General features: G+C 43.3%; 1 protein-coding gene across 2 annotated transcripts in view; it reads left to right on the forward strand.

The window, feature by feature from the left end:
- The window catches only part of LOC142303590 (transcriptional regulator QRICH1-like), a 126,518-nt gene that overhangs the window by 85,077 nt on the left and 26,013 nt on the right, over nt 1–15,428 (forward strand). For both annotated transcript variants that reach the window (XM_075345095.1, XM_075345096.1), the window contains exon 5: nt 3,491–3,645. In XM_075345095.1, coding sequence (XP_075201210.1) covers nt 3,491–3,645 — 155 coding nt within the window. The remainder of the gene's footprint in view (nt 1–3,490; nt 3,646–15,428) is intronic.

Raw genomic sequence — 15,428 nt, forward strand, 5'->3', positions numbered from 1 at the left:
CCTAGATACTGTCCCCTACCTACAATTGACTCGTGTTTCACCCTGATGTTCTCGGGGTGAAACGTGTCGGGGCAAGGGGACACGGCTGTTTGAATTTTTATCACTGCCAGCAGTTTTAAGGTAAAACTACGTGATCTATTTCTTTATCTTTGCTTTCAACCATATGACGGATGTCTGTTATTTATGACACTGATATGAGTCGTATTAGTCGGCCCTTTTGGCCTCCTAATTTTTGCCTTTTATAGGGTAGTTATACTATTATATATGTTACAGTGGCTAGCGGTGTCATTATTCCCCATTATATATTGTGTACTGTTCATGGTTATAATATTTGTTTGGGGGCTGTTTTATAATCCAAGCGGTTCGTGTCCCCATGATTATTTACATGGGGTACTTTTATTGCTGTTTTTTAATTATATCTAATAAAAATATTTATTTTAAAATTTAGACACCCACATTTTTTTCAGCTAATATGTGGCTGGTACTTTTTGTTTTATATATTCTCGATGGGTTATATGTAGAGTTGATCGAACCCGCCAAAAACCGGGACCGGCGGATCACTGCCAGATTTTAAAGAGTCCGATCCGCTCCTGGAATCCGGTGCCCATATAAGTTAATGGAGACCGGAATCCGGAGATTAAAAACGTTTGTGGAGGGGATAGGTGGGTAGGAGCGAGCACGGCATACTCAGAGGCTGTGTTATGGCGGCAAACTCTTCCGGGTCACGCTTTTCCCTTCCGCAGCCGATAATTCAATATTCACTACTTTGCCTGGCCACCGGCACGTGTAATTGGTTGCAGTTAGACGTGTCCCCATCCTGAGTAGCAGTGTGTCAGCTGACTGCAACCAATCACAGGCGGCCCGGTGGGCGGGGAATGCAGTGTATCCCTCGCAAGCATGACTGGCTTTTTTTTTTCTCATTTGAATAAAAAAAAAAAGACGACGTGCGGTCCTCCCTAATTTTCATCCCCAGCCATGATAATGCCAGCTGGGTGCTGGTATTCTCAGCCTGCAGCCACCCAGTATTGCTGCATCTATTAGTTGTGACAATCCCGGTACATTACCGGCCCTTCACGTTGGCCTGATGCGGTGCCAATCAGGGTTATAAGGGGTTAATAGCGCACAGCTGTTACTAAGCCCTAAGTTTGTGATGGCACAGGCATCTGAGATACCTGCATCACAAACCTGTCAATTACAGTAAATACAAACACAGAGAAAAATCCTTTATTTGGAATAAAGTACAAAAGGCACCCTCCTTCACCACTTTATTAACCACCAACACCCTGCAGCTCCGGCGTAATCCACACGAGGTCCCATGATGACACATCCAGCTCTGCTACATCTCACAGCGAGCAGCCAAAGAGAAGACTGCCAGCTCTGAGTGTAGCCTATGACTGAGCTGCGATAAGCGATGACTGCAGGCAGATACTGTCACAGACTGGGGGGCGCGTCAGCCTGCAACCAATCACAGACAACAGGACGGCCGGTGGGTGGGAAAAACACGGAAAGCTGTGTGTATACATGCACAGTTCAGGAAGGGAATACGTGACCCGGAAGCAGCGTGCCGCCATGACACCGAGTCTCGGTAAGTATGAAACTATCAAGTTATTTCTTCTTTTGTTTATTTTTACTTTAATTGCTGAATCCGGATTGTGCACCCGAAATCCCGGGCCCGGTTCCGGCACCCAAATATCGTTGAAACCGTGCGGATCCGGACTTTAACCCCTTAACGACCGCGGGCCGTAAAATTACGTCCTAAATGACATAATCTTACTGCCCGCGGTCCTCCGGCGGCAGCATGCCGCGATCAGCACACATCTCAGCTGATTTTCACAGCTGAGATGTGTGCCTGCTAGGCACGAGCAGAATCGTTATCTGCTCGTGCCGATTAACCCCTTATATGGCGCTGTCAATACATGACAGCGCCATTATAAGCGCGATCGCGGTAAAGTTTTACTTACCGCCGAAACCGGAAGTCACGTGACGCGATCACGTGACTCCCGATAGTTGTCATGGTAGCACAGGGTCATGTGATGACTCCTGTACTACACATGAATTGGTTTCACTTTCGCTGTGCCCGGGGCACAGCAAAAGAGAAAGACAGCGTATCTGCTGTTTACAGCCTTCCAGCTGTGATCAGCAGATACTGCAGAGCGATCGGAATGCTGATCGCAATAGCCCCCTAGGGGGACTAGTAAAATAAAAAAAAAAAAGTAAAAAAATAAGTTTTAAAAAATTAAAAAAAAACAAAAAAACCTAAAAGTTCAAATCACCCCCCATTCGCCCCATTGAAAATTAAAGGGTTAAAAAAATAAAAAATATACACACATTTGGTATCGCCGCGTTCAGAAACGCCCGATCTATCAAAATATAAAATCAATTAATCTGATCAGTAAACGACGTAGCGGCAAAAAAATTCCAAATGCCAAAACGACGTTTTTTTGTCGCCACAACTTTTGCGCAAAATGCAATAAGAGGCGATCAAAACGTAGCATCTGCGCAAAAATGGTACCGTTAAAAACGTCAGCTCGAGACGCAAAAAATAAGCCGTCATTGAGCCTAAGATCCCGAAAAATGAGAACGCTACGGGTCACGGAATATGGCGTAAAACGTGCGCCACTTTTTTCGGACAAACTTCCGATTTTTTTTTAACCCCTTATATAAAAGTAAACCTATACATGTTTGGTGTCTACGAACTCGCACTGACCTGAGGCATCACACCCACACATCAGTTTTACCATATAGTGAACACAGTGAATAAAATATCTCAAAAACCATAGTGCTATCGCACTTTTTTTGCAATTTTTCAGCATTTGGAATTTTTTTGCCATTTTCTAGTACACAATATGGTAAAACTGATGGTTTCATTTAAAAGTACAGCTCGTTCCGCAAAAAATGAGCCCTCACATGACCATATTGACTGAAAAATAAAAAAGTTACGTCTCTCAGAAAAAGAATGGCGAAAAAAAAAAACGGAAAGCGAAAAATCGGCCGGTCGTGAAAGGGTTAACAGTCCGGATCCGCTCAGCCCTAGTTATGTGACATTGTTGAGTCACGTGACTACTGAAGCCCATCAGCAATAGATGTCTGCTATCAGATGATGCTCTGATGGAATACTGCAGGACTGCATCTGATCACTGGTGCCTGATGGACTGCAGTGGTCACATTACTCCACAGTTTAATGTGTATCGCCCAGATTAGCAGCGCTGACATCGCTAGTATGGTGCTGCTGTGTGAGGCAAGTATCAATTGCTTTTACTCCATATGGAGCATGGATGTGATTAAGCAGGGGTTGTCCAAAAGAAGACAACCCCTTTTATATAGGACTATCACTATATTAAATATCTTCTTTTTTTCTTTTGCTCTTTTTACATAAGAAGTGTCTTTTTGTATGTGTACATTATACTTCACACACTCCTATGTGTAAGAAAACGAGGTTGATGTGGCTGGAGCTTGGAAAAGCAGTGACAAATTTTAATTACTTTTCCAGAAAGAAGACCTTTAATTTTTAAAGAAGATGTGCTCTCTGTGCCAATCGCTGAATTAAATTATGGATTATGTTTAATAACCAAAGAAGCCAAGAAGCATGATGGTTCTCCATATGATGCAGATATGATGTTTTATTTGCTCCTCTGTGTACAGAAGGTAGGATACCAATTTTATTGTTGCTTTAGAGATTTAGCAATGACTACTCATATAAGTGTTAATGGTAAACCAGTGTTTTTCTGCACTCCTCATCATTAAAGCCAGAAAGAAAGAGTTATGGAAATATGTAACTCAAAGAATTGATAGGCTTATTAATGATATGCAAGGATGAAAAAAAAAGGAAACAACATTTTCAAAACATCTGGGTTTTTTTCAGTATTAACTATGAGCATCATGCACCATGACATGCTATCAAAGCCTTTATAAACTTGTCTGAGAAATGTTCTGCCACTCTGAATTCACTTGGACCCGCAAATCATTAAGATCTGCTGCGGCAGTTCCCTTTGCAAGTGCTGACCAATAAAGTTGCAGATATGCTTAATTGGCGACAAGTCTGTAGCCAATAGTAGACTGCTCACAGTAACATGAGCAGCATGTGGCCTGGTGTTAAAAAGTGTCTTCTGGAGAAATGGCTGTATCACTGGTTCCATAATCAAATTAATGTAATACTGAGTTGTTAGCTCCTTGGGATGAGGTTTACTTTATTTTGGCTACTATACATTATGCCACCATACACCCTGGAGAAATGACCAACTGTAACCACATGTCCAGCTTTGACAAGGAACAGATTGTGATGTCTAGATATAACTTGGTCAGAGCATCACTCGACAATAGGTGAAAAAAGTGATGATTCCACCTGCTGGGCTCTACATGCTCCTCCTCCAGTAAGCAACTCATTTTTTTAGCCAATGTCCATAGGAGGCAGACATAATCTCAGATTTGCTGCTTTTTTATTTCTTTCTCTTTTTAAAGTAAAGCTGTCAGGTTCAGTCTGCACCCAGAACCACAGGCAGTTCTGTGTGCATAATAGGGATCCTTGCCTCTTGCCTAGCAATCCCAGTGTACACTAGCATAAATAAACAGATGTTTAGAAAAGTATTTCTAAAAATAGTTTCTTAGATGCTAATGAGGCCAGTGACTAGTCTCATGGGAGTTACTTCCCTTGGCTGGTTGGCCCACATAGCATGCTAGCACGCCCCTGTGGGTGTACTAACATGCTAAGTAATGCACAGCAATGCGCGTATACCTCACTCTTGATGGTGGCCAGCGGAGGATGGATGCGCACTGCACATGATCTGCAGTCACCAGCACTTCTGGTCATGCGCACTATAACTCACTAAAGCCGGGAGGCTTACACCCGGAATCCGTTTAGTGCGCATGACCCGAAGTCCTGGGGTTTCCAGATGATCATTCCAAGTGCGCATCCATCCTCATTCAGCCACCATCAAGAGTTATGTATGTGCGCGTTGCTCCGCATTCATTAGCATTGGGCGTGCTACCATGCTATGCAGGCCGACCAGCCAAGGGAAATAACTCCCTTGCGACTAGTCACTGGCCTCATTAGCATATACTAAACAATCTTTTGAAATACTGTTTGTAAAGATGTTTGTTTTATGCTAGTGTATACTGGGACTGTGAGGCAGGAATCCCTATTAAGCACCTAGAACTGCTCGTGGTTCTGGGTGCATATTTAAAAGTTAATTTATTTAAGTAATTCAATACAAAAAGTGATATATCTCAAGTGTTTATTTTGATGTTTGCAAGCAGTGATAACCCAAAACTCATTATCTCAGAAAATTAGAATATTACATAAGACCAACTGAAAAAAAATAATTTTAAACTCCGAAATGTAGGCCTACTGAAAAGTCTGTACAGTAAATGCACTGAACACTTGGTCGGGGTTCCTTTTGCATGAATTACTGCATCAATGCGGCGTGGCATAGAGGCGATCAGCCTGTGCCACTGCTGAGGTGTTATGGAAGCCCAGGTTGCTTTGATAGCAGCCTTCAGCTCGTCTACATTGTTGGGTCTGGTGTCTCATCTGCCCCTTGACAATACCCTATAGATTCTCTATGGGGTTTAGGTCAGGCCAATCAAACACAGTGAAACTGTGGTTATTAAACCAGGTATTGGTGCTTTTGGCAGTGTGGACTGGGGCCAAGTCCTGCTGGAAAATTTAATTTCCATCTCCAAAAAGCTTGTCGGCAGAGGGAAGCATGAAATGCTGTAAAATATCCTGGTAGACAGCTGCGCTGACTTTGATCTTGATAAAACACAGTAGATATACACCAGCAGATGGCTCCCCAAACCATCACTGATTGTGGAAACTTCACACTAGACCTCAAGCAGCTTGGATTGTGGCCTCTCCACTCTTCTTCTAGACTCTGGGACCTTTATTTTCAAATGAAATGCAAAATTTACTTTCATCTGAAAACAACACCTTGGACCACTGAGCAACAGTCCAGTACTTTTTCTCCTTTGGCCAGGTAAGACGCTTCTGGCGTTGTCTATTGGTCATGAGAGGCTTGACACAAGGAATGCAACAGTTGTAGCCCATGTCCTGGATACGTCTGTGTGTGGTGGCTCTTGAAGCACTGACTCCAGCAGCAGTCCACTCCTTGTGAATCTCCCCCCAATTTTTGAATGGCCTTTTTTTAACAAGCCTATTAAGGCTGCGGTTATTCCGGTTGCTAGTGCAACTATTTTCTACCACACGTTTTCCTTTCACTCACCTTTCCATTAATATGCTTGGATACAGCACTCTGAACAACCACCTTCTTTAGCAATGACTTTTTGTGGCTTACCCTACTTGTGGAGTGTGTCAATGACTGCCTTCTGGACATCTGTCAACTCAGCAGTCTTCCCCATGATTGTGTAGCCTACAGAACCAGACTAAGGGGCCATTTTAAAAGCTTAGGAAGCCTTTGCAGGTGTTTTGTTGTAATTCTAATTTTCTAAGATAATGACTTTTGGGTTTTCATTGGCTGTAAGCCATAATTAACAACATTAATCAAAATGAACACTTGAAATAGATCACTCTGTTTCTAATGACTATAAAATGTGTTTCCCTTTTGTATTGAATTATTAAAATAAATGATCTTTTTGATGATCTTCTAATTTATTGAGATGCACCTGTACTGGTCTGCCAGTTTCCAGTATCGCACAACCTAACTGTTGTTTCCAGGTAGTCTTTCCGGGTGTCTGTGGCTTTCAATTCCACAGTTTTTTTTTACCTGCGTCTGATTTTCATCATCAACTATCTGCCCGTGGTCTCCAGTCACTCTACTGTCTGTGATCTCCGTGTTTTAGCTGTCTGCTGTACATCTGTTTAGTATAAAGCCAAAGAGTGGACCTTACTTAAAACCCTAGAACGCATACCCGGGGCCTCGCAGGCCTGCTAGGTCATTTGTTTTCTATGGTAGATTGAATTGCTTGCGCGTTCTAGGGTTAATATATATAGAATATTTATATTCACAAAAGGTTAGGGATATTTGGCTTTCTGGTGAAATTTATGGAAAACCTAAAAAGTTGATGCTACAGACAGTGATATTTTAACATAAAAGTAGGGCATTTAAGTAAAAGCATGCAATGCTGATTTCCTCATCTCAAACAATTTATTGAAACAAAAGCCAACAACATTCTGGGTTATAACCCTCCCCCACCCAATGTCATTGTCTCGTGGCTTTCAGCATCAGTTACATCTTGATGATGACGATATCTCATACTATTCACAAGTCGCATTGTCTGCTGAGGCAAGACATTTCACTCTTCTTAAAGGGAAGTACTAGAGTCATTGAAGTTCTGGGATATAGAGTTACGAGCCTCTACATGGTGACTCATTTGATCCCATAAGTTTTGTATGCCATTTGCCATTCAGGTCTGGAGAAAGTGCAGGCCACTCCATTTGAGGTACCCCCTCCAGCAACCGTTCTCTAATGATGTGACCTCAATGAGCAGGAGCATTGTGGTCCATGAAGATTAAATTAGCCTTGTGCTGTTCATGCAGAGGCACAATGGCTGGATTAATGATGTTATTCAAGTAGTGGGGGCTTGTCTCTTAACTGCCCTACACTTTGTGAATGGTAATGTATTGATTAGACACACCTGCCCACACTGTAATAGCACCACCACCAAAGGCTCCTTCTCATAATAGTGACATGCATAGCACTCTCCTTGACGTCTCCAACATGATTAGCGGCAGTTTCTGCTTAGCGTACATTGACTTAAATCAGAGAACAGCACTGAGGCCCACTCGTCCCTCAATAATGGCTGTGCCTGAAGGTGTGGTCATGTACCGTTGCAGGTCGTCTAGCCCACAGACCACGCTGATGTTTTGAATGGTGTGAAGTGACACTTGGCTGCCTCTTACCTCCCTTAAATGTGCCTAACGTTGTTACATTCATCATCCGATTCCTAAGGGCATTGTTCACAGTGAAGCTGTTACCGGTGTGGAATGAGGCCAAAGGATGTCAACTTCTGTGACTCTTCCAGTCTCTCTGTATCTCTGTTGCAACCTACTGATGACACTCAGTGACACTTAAAGCTCAGTGACCATTTTCACCTTAGAACCTCCTTCCTGAAGCCTCGCAATGGCAAGCTACTGTTGATCAATTGTTACGGATGATCTTGGTCTAATGATGTCAAAATGTGAACAACATAAGGACTATATAAATGCCAATTCTAATTGATCTCTGAAATGTTTTGGGCGATTCATGGATCTACACCTGTTGTGAATTTTGCTATTAAGCTCCCTGAGCTACATAACACGCTCTCAACAAAACTGCACCAAAAATGCACCTTATCCCAGAAATGTGTAGAAAAAAAAAAGCTTGTAATGACGCTGCATTTGTGCCCGTGCGTTTTTGATGCGTTTTTGGCTTGCTTCTACTAACAAAAAAAAAAGCGCAAGAGGATAAAACATGCTGCAGTTTTTTTGTCAGGTGTTTGTGACAAACTGCAGACAAACTGCAATGTGCGCTCAGCAAATCTGAATTTTCATAGATTTTGCTGGGGTGTCAAATGTGAGAACTTTCTAACAACAAAACTGCACTAAAAAACTCAACAAAAATTGCGGCGTGTGCATGTAGCCAAGGCTATATGCGCACACTTCCGTTTTTATTGCTTGTTTGCTGGGTTGTCAAAAGTGAGAACTTTCTGACAACAAAACTGGATTAAAGTCTGACTATTCATATTTGCTGTATGCACATTGCAGTTTTTTTGTCTGCAGTTTGTCACAAACATCTGACAAAAAAAAAATTGCAACATGTGCTATCTTCTTGCGTTTTTGGCTTGCTTCTATTGAAAAACGAATTAAAAATTGCAAGTGTTTTTTTGACGTTTCCAAGCACTTTGAGACAACATGCAGTTTTTTTGCAGTTTGGGTGCCATTTTCGGACAGTGTGCAGGCTTCCTCACATTCTGGATGCAGTGTAATTTCTTTTTACGGAGATGCTAGTGTCCTGCTCAGGAGAACGTGTATCCATGTACATGATCAGGGTTACTGCCAACTTTTTTTTCGCTGTGTTCTCCCACTTGGAACACTATGGTCTCCACAAGAATGAATTGACATGCTGCAGCCTGGAAACTATAAATCCAATCCTATGTGCTTTCTGTACAACGCAGCCAAAACACGCTGCGTCGGAAATCCTACGAACGCTGATCATGGGCACGTAGTCTTAGAAAACAGCAAGCTGTGCAAAAAGTAGGAGGAAGGTTGAACTAGATGGACCTAGGTCTTTTTTCAACCTAAGTAACTATGTACTGAAACATTGAGCAGTTGGACATATGCATTTTAAAATTTAGAAAAGGTCACATTAAGTTAACCTGTACAGGTTGGATTGCATGTTACAATCATCCTGAAATTTCACCTGAAAGCCAAACATCCCTTTTTGTGAGTAATGTACATATGAAGGCTAATCTATGTTCTTTTCCCTGAAATGCTTGCCAGTATCTGTCTCCCATCCGATGTATGATGGCCGTTCCCTTGCCTAGTTGGCTCGCTCGGCACCCTCCCCCGTAGATCTTGAGGAGTTTATCCTACAGAGACATTGGGTTTCTTCACACAGATCCTCTTTACCCTCCCTGAATCACTCATAGGACAGAACCACGGCAGATGAGAGCTCTTCTTCCCCTTCCAGTCCTAATCCCCAGGGCACACCTCTGATTCTGAACAGTATTCAAAGCTTGCTATAGCTATGTGGGAGCTTATTCAGGCAGCGAGGGGACACCCTCCAGTTCAATAACTGTGCTTCCACCTCCCTATAAGCAGTTATTCTTCAGCACCTCTGGTAACAAGTCACTATTTCAACAACGATGATTATCTTGCGAAAAGTGGAAATCCTAGCTCCCAATGGTATGGATTGGACAAAGACATTACTTTCCTGAAGGGACATGTTTCTCTGCTTTCCATCTAGTGGAACATTGAGACCTCAACATTGTTTTGTGTGCTCTTCAGATACCTTCCTTTGAACTTCTGCAGCATCTCCCCAAGGTTCATTTCATGTAAAGTGCAATTTTTTGTGACGATAACCTCAATTTGCAGGTGTCTGAACTTGCTGCCCTTTATTGCAGGACTCCCTTTGTTGTTCTCAATCAGGATGAGATGGCATGTCCTGTGCCATCTTTTCTTCCAAGAATGGTCTTTCCTTGCTACATGAATGATAATATTGTCCTTCCCTCTCATCTCTTGTTCATCCGCAGAGCATTACCTCCAGAGCGTTGAGTGCAGTCCAGTTTTTTTGTAATCTCTAATGAGCTACACAAGAGTGTCTCAGCCACCTATGATTATTTCCAAATGGATCAGGTCAGCTACTGTGGAAATCTACAATGCCAAAGTAAAATCTAAAGACCTCCTGGGCAGTCTGGCACCAGACCTTTTTTTTCTGACAGGCCAGAGTTCTCGGCCTGTCGGAGACCCCGTGCATCCCAGGGTGCCAAGAAAGCCCCCTTCAAGCCAGTTACCTCCTGGGCCGGGGTGGTAAGACCTCTGTTTCCAGAGGCAACGAGGCCTGATGGGTGTCCCGCATTTAGAGATTTTGCCTCCTTCCATTTTCAGGAGGTTTAGTTACGGCAGTAAACAATCTTTGGATCAGGGACGTTGTCTCTTCAGGCTTAAGAATGGAGTTCTCCTCAGTTCCACCAGATCGGTTTTTCATAACTTGCCCTCTCCTGTTTCACTCAGTATAACATCCATTTTCGATCTAGACATCTATTCTTTGCTACAGGCAGAAGTGACTACAAGGGTCCCCCCTTCGGAATTTTACAGAGGTTTTTATTCAGATCTTTTAGTTATTACTGAAAAGGACTGCTCTGTACGACCAATTCTGGATCTCAAGTGTCTCAACAAGTGTGTCAATTCCAAATGAAGTCACTGTGCTTCTGGCTTGTTGGAACAGGTTGTTGCAGTCACCGGATCTGTTGATTCGTCTTTCTCTCAGTTGCGGCCAGTCCATCAGAACGTGATTGACCTCACCCTTGCTGACTCTGGATCACTCCTTTCAGCCCATTCAGTGGCAGGTTCTGACTATGAATGCCAGTTTCACACGTTGGAGAGCAGTTTTGTCATTTTTCAGCCCAGGGAACTTGGATCAATCAGGAGAGTCTTCTCCCAATCAATATTCTAGAGCTCCGGCAATTCATCGGCCTGTGCTCTATTTACCACAGTGACTTCTAGGTTTGCCAATAAGGATTCAGTCGAGCAAGGCCAAAGCGGTAGCATATATCAACCATAAAGCAGGGTCAAGGAGTCAGTCATCCATGGATGAGGAATCCAAGATCTTGGATTGGGCAGAAGACAAGGTGCCCTTGATCTCAGCAATTCACAGGTTCGCATTACCAAGGCAACTAAAGGGCAGCAGACTTTCACCAGCGGATAGATCCAGAGGAATGGGCTCTTCATGCAGAGGTGTTCAGGCAGATCTGTGAACATTAGGGCACTCTAGATAGCGATCTAATGACTTCCAGGCTAAACCTCAAGGTACCAACATTTTTTGCAAGACCCTAAGGCAGCAGGGGCCAATGCAGTGGCAATCCCTTAGTCCCAGTTCTTGCTGTCAAACCTCTTTCCACCTCTACCTCTTCTTCCCAGACTTCTCAAGAAAATCAGAGTAGAGGGGGATTCCAGTCATTTCAGTAGCTCCAGCTTGACCTTGGTAAGTTGCTATCACCAGGATCTTTTGTCCCAGGGTCTGTTCTTCCATCACAATTTCCAGTCACTCAATTTAACAGCATGACTGTTGAAGCTGAGATTTTAAGGAGGTCAAGTCTCTTGGATGCAGTCATTCAAACTATGATCAAAGCATGTAAACCTTCATCGTGTTGTATTTATCATCACACATGGAGAGCATATTTTCACTTTTGTGAGTTCTCCAATAGTATTTTCTTTGCCATTAGTTCTGTCGTTTCTGCAGTCTGGGTTGGAATCAGAGTTAGTGCTTGGCCCTCTTAAGGTTCAGGTTTCTGCCTTGGCCATCTTGTTTCAGGAGAACCTGTCAAGGGATCTACAGATCAGACTTTTCTCCAGGGAGTGGCACATATTAAGCCTCCTTATCGGATACCTCTTGAGCCTTGGAATCTTAACCTGATTTTGTAATCTCTTCAGTATCCCCCTGTTAAGCCCATCAGGGAGGTTTCAGTACTTCTACTGTCCTATAAAGTGACTTTCCTTTATAAAGTGTTTCGAACTAGCTGCTCTTTCTTGCCATGCTCCCTTCCTTTTTCTTCATCACAATAAGGTATTGCTGAGGCAGATTCCCACTTTCCTTCCAAAGCTTGGTTCGACCTTTCGTCTTAATGAAGACATTGTTTTGCCTTTGTTTTGCTTTTCTCCAACTCACCCCATGGAGAAAAGACTGCAGTCTGGATATTGTTAGGGCCATGTGACACTACTTTTAGCAAAAAACAGAATTTATAATGGGTATATGGGGCACAGCTTCACTAAATGTACCAATCTAAAAAAACAGAGTCAAAGCAGTCATATGCAAAACGTGAAAAGGTGTTATGTGTACACACTTTAAAACACAATTAAAAAGGAGGAGACTCAAAAAAAAAAGAAAAGTTTCTCCATAATACAGCATGGATACACCATGAGACCTCAGATGTTGGTATATAAAGCATGAACAGGCTGACAAAAACCATTAGTTTGCACTATACATAATCAAAAAATACAATCCGGCAGTCCTATCTGTTGCAAAATACAGAAAGCCTACTGATAATTACCAGAGTAGCATGAATCAGAGGTGGTGTAACCGCCCACACGCCCCACGCGTTACGCCACCATGAGTGGCTTCCTCACGGGTATACTCAATGCAAAGTGATCAATCGGGCCCTCCAGAAAGCATCACATACAGATCGGAGTACCCTTCTGAAACCTAAACAAAGAGATTCAGTATTCACCTTTCCAAGATTGATCACCACTTTCAATGGTCGGAGATTCATCAAATATTAAAGAAAAATTGGGACATTTTTGCTATCTGATTCTAATCTTATACAAATAGTATCCTCTAAAGGGTACTTTCCACGCTGCGACCTCACTAGCGATCTCGTTAGTGATGTAAAATTCTAGATCGCAAGTGCGATCTTTTGAGATCGCACATAGGTTATTTTACTCATGTGCGATCTCAAAAGATCGCACTTGCGATGTAGAATTTCACATCGCTAACGAGATCGCTAGCGAGGTCGCAGCGTGTAAAGTACCCTTAAGTCTTTGTTGACAGCCAGAAGGGCTGCCAATCTTAAAGATCATTTATGTAGTAGTCATTTTACACGGCCAACAACCAAATTGGGTAGAGGACTTATTCAAGTAGGTTCTTATCCCTTTGGTCAATGCTCCATTTGCCAATTCATGACTCCAACCTCCAGCTTCACGAACACTCGAGATCAAAAAACATACCAATTACGCCATTATACCAATTGCAAATCTCACAATGTGATATATGCTCTTATTTGTCCGTGTCAGTTTGTGTACGTTGGTCAGACCACGCAGGAATTGCGACATCGTATTCAGAAACATTTTTCGGACATAGCTCTGGCGTCAAAACATCTTAAACAAGGAAAAACTATTTCCACGGTTGCAAACCATTTCCTAAATCATCATAATAATAAACTTGGGGGTATGTCTATAGTAGGTCTCGATAGGGTCCTTGGTAATATCAGGTGAGGTACTCCCATTCCAGCATTATTCAGGTCCGAATCCTGGTGGATTTTTCGGTTGGATTCTGTTTTGCCCAATGGGATTAATGAGAATTTACTCTTTTACAGGTCATTTATAAAGGGTGAATTAGTAAATTGGAGTACACCATAAGGGGTTAAATACTGTAGGGAGTATACATGAGATGCATATTAGGTCATATATCTCTGCGGTTTCCGTCTTGCTGTTCCACTACTCTCCTTGTTTTGTTATAATCAAGTATTGTCATATGCATAATTATGTACAAATTTGTAATGTATGTAATATTTCTCACTATTCCAATTGCCCCTCATAATTGCTGCCTTTACTATGTTGTTCAGACATGTTTGACATACTCTATTATAAAGGAGCTCATTTTTTAATGTGCACATCGTTCATTTTTTTATACATTTCCCTGCACATTTGTATGGAAAATGCCGCCCCACCACCGTGCGGAGCTGCCGCCCCACCACCGTGCGGAGCTGCCGCCCCACCACCGTGCGGAGCTGCCGCCCCACCACCGTGCGGAGCTGCCGCCCCACCACCGTGCGGAGCTGCCGCCCCACCACCGTGCGGAGCTGCCGCCCCACCACCGTGCGGAGCTGCCGCCCCACCACCGTGCGGAGCTGCCGCCCCACCACCGTGCGGAGCTGCCGCCCCACCACCGTGCGGAGCTGCCGCCCCACCACCGTGCGGAGCTGCCGCCCCACCTACACCCCACCTACTGTCTCCTCCCCAAAATCCTTTAGGATGTAAGCCCGCAAGGGCAGGGCCCTCTTCCCCCTGTGCTAGTCTGTCTATTGTAACGTGTACATGTATTCTGTATGTAACCCCCTCATGTACAGCACCATGGAATCAATGGTGCTCTATAAATAAACAATAATAATAATAATAATAATAGTGCTGCTGCTGTTTTCCCTGCATTCAATTGAATTGGGGGGTGGGCATACAGCATCACTTTCGGTCACATGACCACTATTGCCAGTGCTGTGCTTCTGGGAGAATGCACTGCTTAGACTTCTGGGAGTGCGGAGGTCATTTCCGGTCACGTGGGCGGAGCTATGCGTTCCACTGTGGAACACAAACCCCAGCAGCATTCACAGCACAATATGGAGTCACAATGTGACTAGATGCATCCCAGCTTGCAACTCCACACACAGGTGTAAGTAGTCTGGCATTAACAGAAGTTGTGTATATATATGTCTTACCTCAGGTAAATGTCAGTATACCCCTGAGGAAGCCACTCATGGTGGCGTAACGCGTGGGGCGTGTGGGCGGTTACACCACCTCTGATTCATGCTACTCTGGTAATTATCAGTAGGCTTTCTGTATTTTGCACCAGATAGGACTGCCGGATTGTATTTTTGATTATGTATAGTGCAAACTAATGGTTTTTGTCAGCCTGTTCATGCGTTATATACCAACATCTGAGGTCTCATGGTGTATCCATGCTGTATTATGGAGGGACTTTTCTTTTTTTTGAGTCTCCTCCTTTTTAATTGTGTTTTAAAGTGTGTACAAATAACACCTTTTCACGTTTTGCATTTGTGCCCCATATACCCATTATAAATTCTGTTTTTTGCTTCTGTGCATATGGGTGGTGGCACGTTTCCTATTAACCCTATGGTGGTGTCGTCCTTACTAGCGTTGACACTACTTTTAGGCCACCTCCCAATTTAGACAATCTAATTTTTTTTATTTGTCCTGCAAAACTGGCATCATAGGTGTCAAGCCACCTCAAAAGTGGCTATTGCATGCTTGCTCAGGCCAGCTATTA

The sequence above is a fragment of the Anomaloglossus baeobatrachus genome, chromosome 4, assembly GCF_048569485.1.
Source record: "Anomaloglossus baeobatrachus isolate aAnoBae1 chromosome 4, aAnoBae1.hap1, whole genome shotgun sequence".
NCBI lineage: Eukaryota > Metazoa > Chordata > Amphibia > Anura > Aromobatidae > Anomaloglossus > Anomaloglossus baeobatrachus.